Here is a 16,024-nt window from a genome sequence, read left to right as displayed (position 1 = left end):
TTTTCTAGGAGTAACGCCCCTTTGAACCTATTTACTTTAAAGTGCTACTGCAACAGTTTGTCATCGCAACTCCTCTCAAACCACACAACAGAATTTCATGAAACTTTGTAGATAATAAGGACATACTACTTAGATGTGCATTTAGACAAGAAATTTTGATTCATTTTTTTTCTAGGAGTTGAACTTATTTGCTTCAATGTACTTCTGCAACAGTTTGTCATCTCAACTCCTCTGAAACCACACAACAGAATTTCATGAAATTTTGTAGATAATAAGGACATACTATGCATGTAGATGTGCATATTGACAGGAAATTATTATTCAATATTTTTTCTTATACAATTTTTTCCTTACACTTATTTGATTTCTCCAATGACAATGTGGGAACGTGGGGTATGTGAGCGTGCTCACTAAGGTTCTTTAATTTATACAATATGCTAATTCATATTGGAATTTTCCAGGTCTAAAATGGCCAGGGCAGCAGCATGTTACACGAACAGTGATCATGATGATGTGGAAAGCAGCATAGAAGAATGTGATCAACATAGTGTTAAATTACAAAATGTTGTAGCAAATAAGAAGGGTGAAACTTTAAATGACAATCAAAACAATCCATGTTCTCCTCTCGTCGAAAATGAACTTGATTCATGGCAAGATATTACAGATAGTGGACATTACGGAAATGTTATAACTTTCACTCACAAAAAAAATAATGTAAATCAATCTGAAGTTCTAACTGAACATGGATCGTCTATGCCAATTCAAATTCCAAATGTGAACCAGAAACAAGTTACAAATTTCAATAAATCAACAGAAAGCAGACAATTTGGTAAAGATGTAAAATCAATTTCATATTTAAAAGAAGATGAATTATGTCTAACACATTCAAATGTTAGCACGGAAAAGATACACCGTGCCTTGAATATTGCAAATACGGTTCAGCAACAATTATCATGCACGTCACAGGAAGGTACGTCTACTATTATAAGAGCCTTAACCCTGGTATTCTTCTTGTTTAATTTGAAAGCCGTGATGCTTTATAGAAGAACATTCATAATCTTCTTTTAAAATAGTTTAACAAAAATACTGAATTCCAAAGAAAATTCTAAACCAGGGAGCCTATAAAACAACCGAAATCAAATGTTATGAATCAACAATCTGAACAAGTGAAAAACAACTGCCATAGATAGTTCTGATTTTAAAACAGGCATATAAAAAAAAAAAAAAAAAGTGGGTTATATAATTTTTTTTTATCGCTAGCTAAACCTCCCACCTATACATCAAATATTCATTGTTCCATAACTTTGAAAGAATTGGGTAAGTAACCAAAACTGTCATATTGGGATAATATGACGATAATTAGGACCCAGCTGTAGAAACCGTGTAAAATTACACACAAAACATCGGCACATCACGCTGACTTAAATATTCAAACAAGCATACAAATTAATCTAACAAAGACGCAAATGATATAGGTATAATATATGGTAATAACTTATCTTAGACAATGAAATATGCTATAAATAAAAACTTTGTAAGCCAGACACTGGCCAGGTGTTTCATGTACAAAACAGCATGATTAACCAGGTATATAAGATAAAGTAAAACTTAAGTAAATAGAACTAAAAGTATAAACAAAATGAAACACCAATATTTCTTTACTCTTTTGTGACACATTAAGTTATACAGTTTCCTGATATTTTTCTATCAAAGGTACATCAGTTACCTAATAATTCTCTATCGAAAGGTATATCAGTTACCTGATATTTCCAAATCAAAGGTACATCAGTTACCTGATATTTCTATATCTAAGGTACATCAATAACCTGATTTTTCTCTATTGTAGGTACATCAATTACCTGATATATTTTTTATTATTTTATTATATAGGTATATAAATTACCTGTTCATTCTATATTGTAGGAACATCAGTAACAAATAATGTTACTGTATTTCAGTCTGAGAACATCAACCTTTCTTCAGGTATGATAGGCATATCAAGTTATATATAAAAAATAGATACTCGCATGCTTAATATACAATATTATAATTAAGGAAGTGGGTTGAATAATCTCCATGGAAATGAGATGAGGCAATACAAACGCATCTACATACCATATACATGTCACATTGACATATCACTAAGTAGTGGTTTTTCTTACCTTAACGTACTATAATAAAATATGTAAAGTAAGCAAAAGTACGATGACTGATTGGACTGGACCAAATAATCTTCATTGAAAGATAGGTGCCACTACAATACAACTACATACCATAAATCAAAGACCTACCATTAGATGTTCTTCTTAAACTTGCCTTTACACAACTTAATATATCGTTGACTTAGCTGCAGATGCTATCATAAACAGCATACCTAAACCTTACTTTTTGACCTGGTCAAATGAGACCAAAATAAGGAGGTTGTATATTTTAATTCAAGGCTAGTCTTATAAAATTCTGATCCAAACCAGTGTGAAAAATGTTGTCACTGAAGTGTAAAAATCATATGTATCACATATTTGCTAATTAAATGATTTAAGCCTTAAACATGTTAAAATAACACAAAGGATTAGGTTTGGTAACGGCTGATTTTGGCTTAAAACTGCAGGTTCATCTGATGAAAGATTTTGAAAACTTTTTAAACACTGAAGTGTCTACTTGAGTCTACTTTAAGGATACTACAGATACAGTTAAGTCGGCTTCATATCTTGACTTACATCTAGAAATTGACAATGAGGGTCGGCTGAAGACAAAACTTTACGACAAAAGAGATGATTTCAGCTTTCCAATTGTGAACTTTCCATTTCTAAGTAGCAACATTCCAGCAGCACCTGCATACGGGGTATATATCTCCCAATTGATACGATATTCCCGTGCTTGCATTTCCTATCATGATTTTCTTGATAGAGGGTTACTGCTCACAAGGAAGCTATTAAACCAATAGTTCCAAATGGTGAAGTTGAAATCATCCCTTCGTAAATTTTACGGACGCCATCACGAGTTGGTTGACCGTTATGGAATAACCGTTTCACAAATGATATCGGATATGTTCCTAACGTCGTAACTACAATCCCCTTCCCTTTCATGAATTTGACCTACCGAATTAGACTATTTACCGGATTTGTAATCACATAAGCAACACGACGGGTGCCGCATGTGGAGCAGGATCTGCTTACCCTTCCGGAGCACCTGAGATCACCCCTAGTTTTTGGTGGGGTTCGTGTTGTTTATTCTTTAGTTTTCTATGTTGTGTCATGTGTACTATTGTTTTTCTGTTTGTCTTTTTCATTTTTAGCCATGGCGTTGTCAGTTTGTTTTAGATTTACGAGTTTGACTGTCCCTTTGGTGTCTTTCGTCCCTCTTTTAGTAGATTCAATTAGTTTATGTGAAAGATTTGAACTGATTTAGGCCCTCCAACTCAAGCTTAAATATTAAAATCCAGCAAACAAGTCAAATTTGCCATAAACCGTACAGAAATTGTTAAAAAAAGCACATAAGTTTCACATGTGAAGCACATGAGATGCAAGTAAGAATTGAATGCCAACCAGGCTGCTTACATGTGCAGTTTGGTAATTCATATGTGCCAACAAAAATCTAACATATTAATAGGTCACTTTTCAGATGGGTTTTGTCAAAAATGAAAATGGCTGCATCCATGTTCATCCTCAACCTTTATATATGTTATCAGGTTATGAATTATCATTAAATACAACTTATATTTGAATATTAAGATTGAACACAAATGTGGCCACTACGATTTATGACAGAAACCGTTTAAAATTTGTCTCAAATGCTAAAATTTTTAAGATTTCAGTAATATAGCATGACTTTGTAATGCTAGTACCCGATACATGTGCATTGTTTTGTCAAAACAGCCCATATTTATATAGCAGATAGTTATCAAAGCTACCAGGATTGTAATTTAGTACGCCAGACGCGCGTTTCGTCTACATAAGACTCATCAGTGACGCTCATATCAAAATATTTATAAAGCCAAACAATTTATACAAAGTTGAAGAGCATTGAGGATCCAAAATTCCAAAAAGTTGTGCCAAATACGGCTAAGGTTATCTATGCCTGGGATAAGAAAATCCTTAGTTTTTTTAAATGGAAATTTATTAAAATGACCACATTATTGATAATAGAAGTATTCTATGTTTAAATTAATATCTTAAGGTTTACATTTTAACAACGTTTTAAAACTGCTATACGTCATGTATTTTAGGGCCAAAAAGTGGTCTTACTGGACCTACTGCTTAGGCCATGTTCCTCTAGTCATATTTTTTTCTATTCCTTCTGCTGAATCTTTAAAACAATAAAAATAAAATCATTTTCTGTAATCTTAAACATTGAAATAAGCACAAGTGTGACATTACAGGACAATACACAATAATGTAATACATCTAACATGTATAAAATAATTTTGGACAATACACAATAATGTCATACATCTTACATGTATAAAATAATATTGGACAATACACAATAATGTAATACATCTAACATGTATAAAATAATATTGGACAATACACAATAATGTCATACATCTTACATGTATAAAATAATATTGGACAATACACAATAATGTAATACATCTAACATGTATAAAATGATATTGATCATGCAGGTTAGTTAGACAACTTTAAAAAATATATATATATTTCAATGTATGTCATGTATTATATATGTACATTATACCTACATATTAAATATACTGATGATGAATAAAATATTCTCACCTTTTTAATTCATGTTATTGTTATAAATAGGATCAGCTGCCCCTGTCGAAAGAACAGACAGTCATACTAGCGAGACTTTGGATAATTTAGATGGTAAGTTTTTGTGGAAGTTAATACATTTTTTTTGCCCTTGGTCAAATGAAAAATAAAGATTGGGAAATACTAGGTAATGGTTGTCCGTCTGCCTGTAACATATTTCTGCCATATTTTCTCAGCACTACACAAGTCATGTAGTTTGTTTCAAAATAAATGGAAATAAAATTATGATTGTCATGGAAGGGAGACTTACATGTGCATCTGAAATATTAGCTATAATAATTGTTTAACTTTGTGATAAGGTTACATAAATACAAGACATATCTTTTGTTATTGATCTAACAGTTTATTTTTTAAATTGGTCCTAATTGGGGTTTGTATCATTTTAGTCCTGGATATGTTTGCAAGGGACAACCAGTGTTTTTATGACTCAACTTCGATAGCAGAGGGGCATTATGATTTTTAGTCTGTGCATACGTTCGTCTGTCCGTCCGTCTGTACCGCTTCACACTTAAGTTTTTGGTCAAGGTAGTGTTTGATGAAGTTGAAGCTCAACCAACTTAAAACTTAGTACATATGTTTCCTATGATATGATCTTTTTTTTATTTTAATGCCAAATTATAGTTTCTACCCCAATTTCACGGTCAAGTGAACATAGAAAATGATAGTGTGAGTGGGGCATCCGTGTACTGTGGACACGTTCTTGATTAATTTGTTGGTTTACATATATTTTTAATGTGAAATACTGAGTGGGTTTGTAGACTTCAACGAAAAGTTTAAAATCCCATTGAACTAGAGGTAAAGGACACTACAGATACAGTTAAGTCGGCTTCATATCTTGACTTACATCTAGAAATTGACAATGAGGATCGGTTGAAAACAAAACTTTACGACAAAAGAGATGATTTCAGCTTTCCAATTGTGAACGTTCCATTTCTAAGTAGCAACATTCCAGCAGCACCTGCATACGGGGTTTATATCTCCTAATTGATACGATATTCCCGTGCTTGCATTTCCTATCATGATTTTCTTGTTAGTGGGTTGCTGCTCGCAAGGAAGCTATTAAACAAAGAGTTTCAAAGGGTGATGTTGAAATCATCCCTTCGTAAACTTTACGGACGCCATCACGAGTTGGTTGACCGTTATGGAATAACCGTTTAAGAATATGATATTGGATCGTAACTTCAATCCCCTTCCCTTTCATGAATGTGACCTACCGAATTAAACTATTTTCCGCATGTGATATCACATAAGCAACACGACGGGTGCCACATGTGGAGCAGGATCTGGTTACCCTTCCGGAGCACCTGAGATCGCCCCCTTGTATTTGGTGGGGTTCGTATTGTTTATTCTTTTGTTTTCTATGTTGTGTCATGTGTACCATTGTTTGTTTGTCTTTTTCATTTTAGCCATGGCGTTGTCAGTTTGTTTTAGATTTATGAGTTTGACTGTCCCTTTGGTATTTTTCGTCCCTCTTTAAAGACATAAATGTGCATAAAAAGTGATTCATAAATGTGTATAAAAAGTAAAATTACAAAAATACTGAACTCCGAGGAATATTCAATCGGAAAGTCCCTATTAATCACTTGGCAAAACAAAAATGACAAAACACATCAGATGAATGGACGACGCCTGTCATATTCCTGACTTGGTACAGGCATTTTCAAATGTAGAAAATGTTGGATTGTATTAGAAGTATAGAAGTGTATTTAAATTTAAATTAAAAAAAAATGCAATAAGTAATCATTTCATACAAAGTATATCATCCTCACAGACAAAACTCTATATGCTAGTGGAATAACAATTATACTTTGGTTTGAATGTTTAAAAAAAAAACCCAAAGCAAACAAACAGCCTTCTTTGCTCTTACACATAAAATGCACATTGTTCCTACATGAATTTTCCTCAAATAAACATATACTGTAGTATTCCAAATATTATGTTTTAGCAAGAACAAAGGTTGTCATACAGAATCACATTAACACAGGCATAAGAATGGATAAAACAGTTGCTTTTCTAGAAGCCATAAGAAAACTGGAAAAAGTACAATTCCTTGTCATTACTGGAAATTTTGGGTGTGGAAAAAAATCTATGGTTAAAGAATTATTGTACTATTACACTCATGCAGAGATAGCAGGTAACCACTTGAATCCTGTTATAATATCATCACCCGACCAATGGAATTCATGTATACATATACATCCAAACGATAAATCTATCATTTGGTTAGAAGGTATGTTTGGATCCAGTGGTACATTTGAAAAACATACATTTTCAAAAAACTGGGAATGCCCTTTGCAAAATATGTTAGAATTCATAAAACGATCTTCTTTTATATTAATTGTGACGACTATGCCAAGCAGTATTTGGTGTGAATATGAAAATTCTCTCCGAGATTTTACATTTTTTAAAGACTTCGAAAGATTCAGATTTGATATGGAAGAAGAATTTACTTTTGATGAAAATGAGCGATATCTTATGATAAATGAGTACTTTAAATATGCATTGAAAGAAGATTTAACTAAGGTACATATATGCTTAGACTATAGAGATGAAGACCTTGAATCTGAAAACCCTAGAATATCGACAAGAACTCTGAGGCATGTTTCACGCATATATACACCTGTAGGATTTATTGAGTGTTGTTACAAATTTGTATGTAATGACCATTATTTTAGAAGGGGTGTTGACTTTTTTCACCACCCACTAGAGCTTTTTATCGACAAAGTGATATATTTACAAAAGCAGATGGAAGACCAAGAAGGAAAAAAGTACCACTTTTATTTGCTGTTGTTAATTCTTAGTCAGGATGGAAAGGTTTTTATTGAACATATTGAAAACATTTTTAGGAATGAAGAAAACTTGATGTTCAAAGAACTTGCCAACATTTGTTCACTTAGAGAATCTCGAAGTTATGAAATTTTGAATCATTTGGCAAATTTCACCATTAAAGGTTATAATGGTATTTATTTCAAATACAATGAAGAAGATAATTCATGTGAATTTGTCCATAAAGCTTTTGCAGATGCAGTCTGTTTGACCCTTGGATTAAACACTGTCTCATTGGAAGGTTTATCACTTGCTTTGCGTAAATGTAGTAGTAAATTTCTTATAGAATATGTGCGTGTCGGCAAATCAAACCGTAATAGAGCCACTGCTACAGTACATGAAGATCATATTAACAATCAAAATAGAGATTTATGTTTACGTATTTATCCCAAACATTATCAAAATTTATTAGAAAGATTTATAAAGGAGATAAAAGATGGAAATATTGACAATGTAGCAACACACGAAGCATTAGATGATGATACCTTTGTAGATTTCATTAAACACAATTTTATCACTAATGAATTTGACAGTTATGTAGAACTATTACAGAAAGAAAAATCCCAGTTTTATGGATTTTTATGGTATTTGTTTCATCAGGAAAGACCAAAATTAAGACTTGCAAGTCATATATTAATTCATCCACCTATAAAAGATTCATTATTAGAAAAAGAATGGTGGTTGAATTCTAAAGAAAAATGCATGTGGGCTGCTTGTCATCTGGGAAGCAATGAATCATTGTGTCTACTTAAAGAGCATGTGAACATTTCTAATAAACACATTCTAGTGGCAATCAGGGCTCATGGTGAGGAATCTGAATTTGTCCAAGAATTAAACAGATATAAAAATGACCAACAACTCAAGAGAGAAAAGGAAGAACTTGATCAGTGCCGTAGAGAAGAAGCACTGCGAAGAAAAAATAAGTCTAGTTGTATTGTTCTTTAATAACTGTCTGTCATAAACAAATCAGGTTGACTGTATAACATAAGAAATTCACAGTACTAAAAGATAAAATACATTTGTCAAGTAAAATACCTTTCTAATGAATAACAAAAACAGAGTAGGTGTGTTAGACTAGCTAATTTTTTTTTTTACCAAAAGTACTTGACGAGTCTTTTAAGTTGAATGGTGAAAACGCATATCTTAAAAAAGCATATTTTATTGTGTGAAAATAAGGGTTTAAAGTCTTCAACCACTGAACAATTTTAGTCTGCCCTTCCACGAAATATTTAATTATTTTTTTTTTAAATGTTTATGAATTTTTGAAAATTCCACTTAACAACCGATCAGACAATAGTTTTAAGTTGACTCAATGCAGACAATAACATTAACTGATGCTCATTAGCTGGTAGATAGATTTCTACGATTGTGAAAATGAACTGGGGTACGTACTGGGGAGATAATTTTGACGAAGTAGAATCCTGACTGACACATGTTCATAATTGATTTTTATAATTGTATAACATGCCAATTAGAGTTTTGATTCCAATTTCACGGTCCACTGAACATAAAAAAATGATAGGGATAGTGCGAATGGGGCATCCGTGTTACTATGGACACATTATTATTCTTTATCTTTTGAATAGCGCTTGATATTGTGTAAAAATCTAATGAAAATGATTTTACAATAATTTTTTCAACAATTCTTTGATTGTATGTATGTATGTATGTATGTACTGGTAAATGCCTCTGATATCCGAAGAACCCCTCGAAAACTGCGAGGGTACAGTGACATCCATGTACACTCCCAATCGTGATTAATGGAGATGTGTCACTAACGTTTATTTATACGACAATTATTTTTACAAGGACAGTTCAATCCCCATCCAACAGAAAGGAAGTGCTATGACACCGGGAAGTCTGTTATTATGGTGGAGGAAGGCGAAGTACTCAGAGAGAACCACCGGGCCACTCGGTGGAAACAGACAAACCACAGAGATATCAGAAGATTGATCTCCAGGCCAAAGTAGGGGACAACTTTGACCAACCGAGGCCCTCAAAGTACCCATTCTAGTTTAAACTCCGGTCTGGGTACCAGAGATGTGTGTGAGAGGGTGAAAATTACCCTTCTGATGTACTGATAATTTTAGCACCCCGAGTGAGAATCGAACTAGGGACCTTCAGCACTGTAGCCATCGGTCTTAACCACTTGACCACGAACTCACATTGTATTGCTCATAGGCCAAGTGAGCTTTTCTCATCACTTGACGTCCGTCGTCCGTAATTTATTACAAAAAATCTTCTTCTCTGAAACTACTGGACCAAATTTAACTAAACTTGGCCACAATCATCATTGGGGTATCTAGTTTAAAAATCTGTCCGATGACCTAGACAACCAACCATGATAGTCACCATGGCTAAAAATAGAACATTGGGATAAAATATAGATTCGAACATGGGTCAAATTGTTTATCAGGTCAAGATCTATTTGCCCTGCAATTTTCAGACGAATTGGACAACATATTGTTGAGTTGATGCCCCCGAATTAGTAGTTTAAGGGAAATTTTGCATTTTTTGGTTATTATCTTAAATATAATAAAAGATAGAGATAAACTGTAAACAGCAATAATGTTAATCAAAGTAAGGTCTAAAAATAAATCAACATGACCAAAATTAAGGAGTTATTGCCCTTTATAGTCAATATTTTCCACTGTAACTACTGGGCCAAGTTCATTATACTTATAGATTGAGATAATTATAAGCAGCAAAACGTTCAGTAAAGTAAGATCTACAAACACATCACCATCACCAAAACACATTTTTTTGTTATTAATCCATCTGTGTCTTTTGTTTTAATATGCACATAGAGCGACACAGGCTCTTAAGAGCCTCTAGTTATCAACAAGAAAATAATTAAGTAGCTGTGGAGTAGAAGGATTATTTCGACAACTAGCTATATTGTATTTTCATTGTGTCATAAATCAAATTTATTTGATCAGTGACTAGGTCTTAAATTATAATCGAATTTGGATTTACAAATCATTTCATAATTAAATTAAGGAAAATATATTCTTAATGATTTAACTTTCAAAATGACATCTTTCTTTTTATACCGGTGGTCAAAAGTATGTTGGCCAATTCTGTAATTGACTATATAATTTTTCTACTTTACAGACATTAATTTGTGTTTAAGTGTATGGATCTCTCTGAAATTGTACTGCAAGGTACCATACCTCTAAGGGGAGGCTGGTATTGAGTTTGGCGTTAATTACTTCAAAGGGGGTGGACAAAACAAATTTGGGAGGGGAATTTATTTGTTCATAATTTTTGGTATTTTTTCTTAGAATTTTCCATTTTTCAATTAATAATACAAGATACAAATGTATATAATAAAAGCAGAATATACTGATAGGAGAAACACAACAAGCAGGATGTGTTAGTTATCATATGAAGTATTGGGCAACAGCAAGAAATCTTCCAATTGCATAAAATAGCAAGAAATCTTTAATTCACAGTATTGAGCAATAGCAAGAAATGTTTAATTTCACAGTATTGTGCAATAGCAAGAAATATCAAATTGCGCAATATTGCACAATATAAAAAAAAATTTCAATTGAAAATTAATACAAATATTTTAACCCATTTAAGTTTTTAAAGATCTTTCACCACATTTATTTAGTGTAAGAAACCTAGCTATATATTGTGTCATATAGACTATTTATGTAATAAGGATCTTTTCCTTATGGTCTTTGTTTATGTTAGCATGTATTCTACTATATGCAATGGTTATTATTTATACACAGATTTATGTTATTGTTATTCTTTATACTAATTAAGATCTGATTTTATAAAATATAAAATGTTTATATTTTTAATTACTCATTGTTTTGTCAATGATTGATAATTGATTTTGAGTTTTACAGCCAGCATGCTTAGAACCTTTGAACTGATGCTTTCCAAATTTTAATTTATTGTTACTGATAAAACAAGCGCATGATTTGCTGACTGTTGAGTTTTAAGTTAGAAGATAAATAACATGATAGCCAGCTAGATAATAAAAGTGGCACATATTTCAGCATTTATTGGGTAAAACATAAATCTAGGGTGCTGGCATAAAGCAGCTTAACTGCTTAAAAATTACACAACCTCCTACTGAAACTACAGAAATACATTCCCACTATGAGACTACATGAAATATATAATAACAGACTACAAGAAAATACAATAGAACACTACAAGAAAATATAATATGAGACCACAAGAAAATACAATATGAGAGATATAACAGAATACAAACACCATTAAAGTTTGTACAAATCCATGAAATGAGTAAGAGGTCAGGTGAACCCTGTCAGACTGACACATTGACATTGCAAGGAAACCATATACAAAATAAAGATAACCTATTTCTCATAAGTGAGAAATTTTTACTGATAGCTGATGTACAAAAAGATCCTGTTAAATTTTATTCAATTCTCCTTCAAAATACAAGTAACTATTCCTAACTCAAAATATAAAGGGGTAACGCTTTAATATTCTTGAGGGTCAATCTAAACCTCTGCATACCTACGAAAAACCTTGAGTACCAAAACAATTTAATTGATCACAGAAAATTAACACATCAAGTTGTACATACTTTATTTTGATAAAACAAAAAAAAATACATATTGCACACATGTGACCAGCACAAATATTATATCATGTGACCAAATATGCAGTCACATGGTATCACAGAGAGTTTACCCAACATCATGCAATACTACAGAATAGCATATACAGCAAAAATATTCATGCTTGATAAATAATACTAGCACTTAATACATAACAGCAAAGTTTGTTTCAAAGGCCACAAATGAGGATTTGGATTGAGCTTGGCCCAAATGAGAATAACAGTCTTCATGCCGAGTGGCAGGCCAGGCGGCTGGTAAAATTGCTCTCAGGCCTGTAAAAAATCAGACCCACAGGCCAACAGAATCTAACTAAAATTTTCAAAAATTGAGCTGCGGGCCTGTAGATTTAGCAGTTTAGAGTGAAGACTGGAATAAAGTACCCAAAAAATATAGATTAGATATAAATAATGGGCAAAATAAATTAAAAAAAAAATTAAGACCCCCAGCCAGAACCTTGCATCGTTTACACTTTTTGTTAATGGCAATATCTTGAACTACATACTATTACTAACTTCTTATAATTTTTGTTTGTAGATATATATTTCTTGAAATGTATTAAATGAATAACTTCCCTTTTGTTGTCATTACATTTTCCTTTGCACTCAGATATCATCGAAAATGTGCTTATTTCCCCTAAAATCAAATGAGGGTATACCAAAATAAAATATATAAATTTTCTTGTGAAAAAACACACACAAAGTACCATGTCATGCATTGATTTTCTGAGTAATTACTTTCTTCATTATGATTTTACTTAGGACTATAGAGGTAAGGTTTATTTTAAAACTACGAGACAACTATTAAGCAAAGATGAGCAAGTGACTATTTACACATGGCAAACTCATATCATTAGAGAAACTCTGAAATATTCATGATATTGAATGTAATACAAATCAAAAGAGACAACCAAGTCTTGTATGAACAAAATCATATCTGACAACATGATAAGCAGGTTTTATTTTATAATAAATATGTTATTTTAATAACTACCTACATAAATATTTGTGTATGAACTTTTAATGGAGTAACTATTACATGTACAAGTTTTCCTATCAGGAAGAGAATGAATGATATAACATTCTGTAGATTCTTTAAAATATTTGTGGGATACTGTGAATTCAGGGGAACCACAAATTAAAATATTAAACAATTACAAATTTTCTTAAGAAATGTATACAGACTTTGCCAAATCCACAAAATGCAAGTTTTCCTCAATCCACGAAAATTGGTGCCCACGAAAAATAAATGAATCCACAGTACCTATTTTCATGAATTTTGTAGTTACGGTAACCATGAATTTAAATGTCTAACGAAATACACATTACCTCAAAGCTCATACACCGTTTTGGCAAATTCACGAAATTGAATACCTACGCAAAAATCATTTTTCTGCAATCCTGGAAAACTAGTATTCACAAAAATAAATGAATCAACATCATCATGATTATCAGTCAGGGGCGTTACTTAAACAAGTTATCTTTTTTAATTACTTATATTAGTAATTTTTTATTTTAAAAATAATAAAATTACTTAATAGAGTTATTTTAATTTTCAATAGAAACTTACACTAAATGTAGTTTTCATGATTTTAAACAACATTTTATATCATAAAATAAAGAATTTATCAGATTTGAGAGGAGTAAAGAGATAAAGGGTTACTTTGAAAATAATGACAAAAATATTACCTGAATAGGTTATTTTAAACATTTTTGAAAAAAATAGCAATAACACTTATCTAAGGCACATATTTAATTGATTTAGGTTACACATTATAAATAACTTCAGGTCTTAATTAATTCACAAGTATCTATCTATTTATATTAGTCTACCTTCAAGATTTCAGAGGAAAATGATAATTTAATAGTCCCAAGAGACCAATCTTTGACCCAGAAGCGTCGGTATGAAAGATAAGTGCGTCGGAAAGTTAATTAGGGTTTCAGAAGAATTAGTTTTTATATATCAAGGGAAAAATAACCAGATAACTGTGAAAAATATTTAAAGCTAGTAAAATCTGTATTCTTGGACACCTATAAAAATAATATTCAGAAAAATAACTTATATAAGTTATATTTAAATTAGCCTCGTTTTCAACATTACTTGTATAAGTAATTTTAATTGTTACTTATTTAAGTAATGCCCCTGACTGATTATAGGGTCAGAGATTAAAAAAAATTAAATTGTATGCTATGGTTTTTTTTTGGACTTAAACTATGTAATACTCATATGCCATCATACAGGTTTTTGATAAAACACTCTAGATCTAAGACAAACCATTTAGACTTTCATAAAGAAAAGTATAACTATGTATATAAAAAAAAAACAATGTTAGGCAAAAAAAGAAACCCTCACACATTTCTATGTGGTAAGTACAAATAATATACCCCCTAATGTTAAGCTATTCACCAGGGGTGGAAACAACCATTTTAAAAAGGGGGGGTTCCCAACCCAGGACAAAGGGGGGTTCCAACTATATGTACCCATTCAAATGCATTGATCGATCCTTCAATGTACACCTATCAAGTTGTAAAATTATTCTTTTCTTTTCACAGAAACTGAATTGTAAAAGAAAATCATTTCATATAAAGATGTTTACTGTTTAAAAAACAAGTTCCTTCATTGTTTTGAATTATTTACAACTGCTGTTTTTTAAAGTTACACATACAAACATTTAGAACTTAAATTTTTAATACTATTCAGATCCCTTTAATTGATTGAGGATAATTCCCTGCCTGCTAATGTTTTGGTTACCAAAACAATTATTGGCATAAAGAAATCCATTCTGATTTAGTGTTTATTTATGAAGTATAAGAGATGTGGGCTTAATGGACACTGAGACTTGGTATTACATGTTGTAACTGTTACAATAAGTCCCAGATGTACATCAGATAACAGAGCGGCAAAAAGGAAAAATAAGTTGGCAAAAATCTTAATAAAGACAGCAAAAAAACTTCTTGTCTAGCGAAAAGGGTGGCGAAAAAGAAAAATGACCCAGGGGGAAACTCTGACCTGAATTGTTGCCTGATATTTCCCCCAAAAGGGTCCAATTTCTGATTGTAATGATATACAAACAAATTCAAAGTTTTGCTACAGTAAAACATGTTAATAAGAAGGGGGTCTCAAACAAACACATGTGCTATAGATACAATAATTAAGTACAAATGTACTAACCAAACAAAGGTATTTGACATTAAATTTCAAATGGTTATTTTATGGATAGTTTTGAAACAAAATACATTTGAGCAAAGGAGTACATGTAATATTAAAAGATATTTAGATACATTATCGAAAATACATATGAGCAAAGGAGTACATGTAATATTAAAAGATATTTAGATACATTCTTGTAAAATACATCATGTAGAAAAATACCTTTTTTGTTACAGACTTAATTGTTTCATATATATATAAATATGAAAGTTGAGACCTGAAAATAAGGTTTTATTTTTGCCGTCATTGCAGTCTTTCACTAAAAGAATAAAATTTGAGACTGTAAAACCATTTTAAAAATATAAACACAGGTCTTATTTGAAGGTAGTAATGGAGGTACTTTCGTGACAAATTAACGGTAAAAGATTTTGTCAATTGACGTTAACGGTAATTTTTGGTGTATGACCATAAAATGTACACTTTCTTTTAGACGATACAAACATTAACTGATTTTGACGTATCACCTTAATTTTTTTCCAAACATGATGGTAACAATAATTATTTGAGACCTCTGAAGAATCACGATAAGGATATTTTAACAAATCACGGTAGAATTTACCAATTTGACGCTAAAGGTTGCCAAAATGACTGTTTGACGCCTGG

General features: G+C 31.7%; 1 protein-coding gene across 1 annotated transcript; it reads left to right on the top strand.

Moving 5' to 3' along the window:
- Positions 1-753: 753 nt before the first annotated feature.
- On the top strand, positions 754-8,620 carry LOC134697647 (uncharacterized). Its single transcript, XM_063559930.1, has 4 exons — positions 754-970; positions 1,924-1,983; positions 4,770-4,832; positions 6,724-8,620. Exons 1-4 carry the CDS (start codon positions 754-756, stop codon positions 8,547-8,549), a joined length of 2,166 nt encoding a protein of 721 aa, XP_063416000.1. The 3' UTR covers positions 8,550-8,620.
- Positions 8,621-16,024: the final 7,404 nt, after the last annotated feature.

Source organism: Mytilus trossulus, chromosome 14 (assembly GCF_036588685.1).
Source record: "Mytilus trossulus isolate FHL-02 chromosome 14, PNRI_Mtr1.1.1.hap1, whole genome shotgun sequence".
Taxonomy (NCBI): Eukaryota; Metazoa; Mollusca; class Bivalvia; order Mytilida; family Mytilidae; genus Mytilus; species Mytilus trossulus.
Note: the sequence above shows the minus strand (reverse complement) of the source record. Positions and strands in the feature narration are given on the sequence as shown.

What these genes read in the sequence shown, in the direction of transcription:
- LOC134697647 (XM_063559930.1), top strand. Translation starts at nt 754, where the DNA reads ATGCCAATTCAAATTCCAAATGTGAACCAGAAACAAGTTACAAATTTC. An exon ending in ATCATGCACGTCACAGGAAG is followed by an intron (nt 971 to 1,923) that starts GTACGTCTACTA and finishes TCTATATTGTAG; the next exon opens with GAACATCAGTAACAAATAAT. An exon ending in GACTTTGGATAATTTAGATG is followed by an intron (nt 4,833 to 6,723) that starts GTAAGTTTTTGT and finishes ATTATGTTTTAG; the next exon opens with CAAGAACAAAGGTTGTCATA.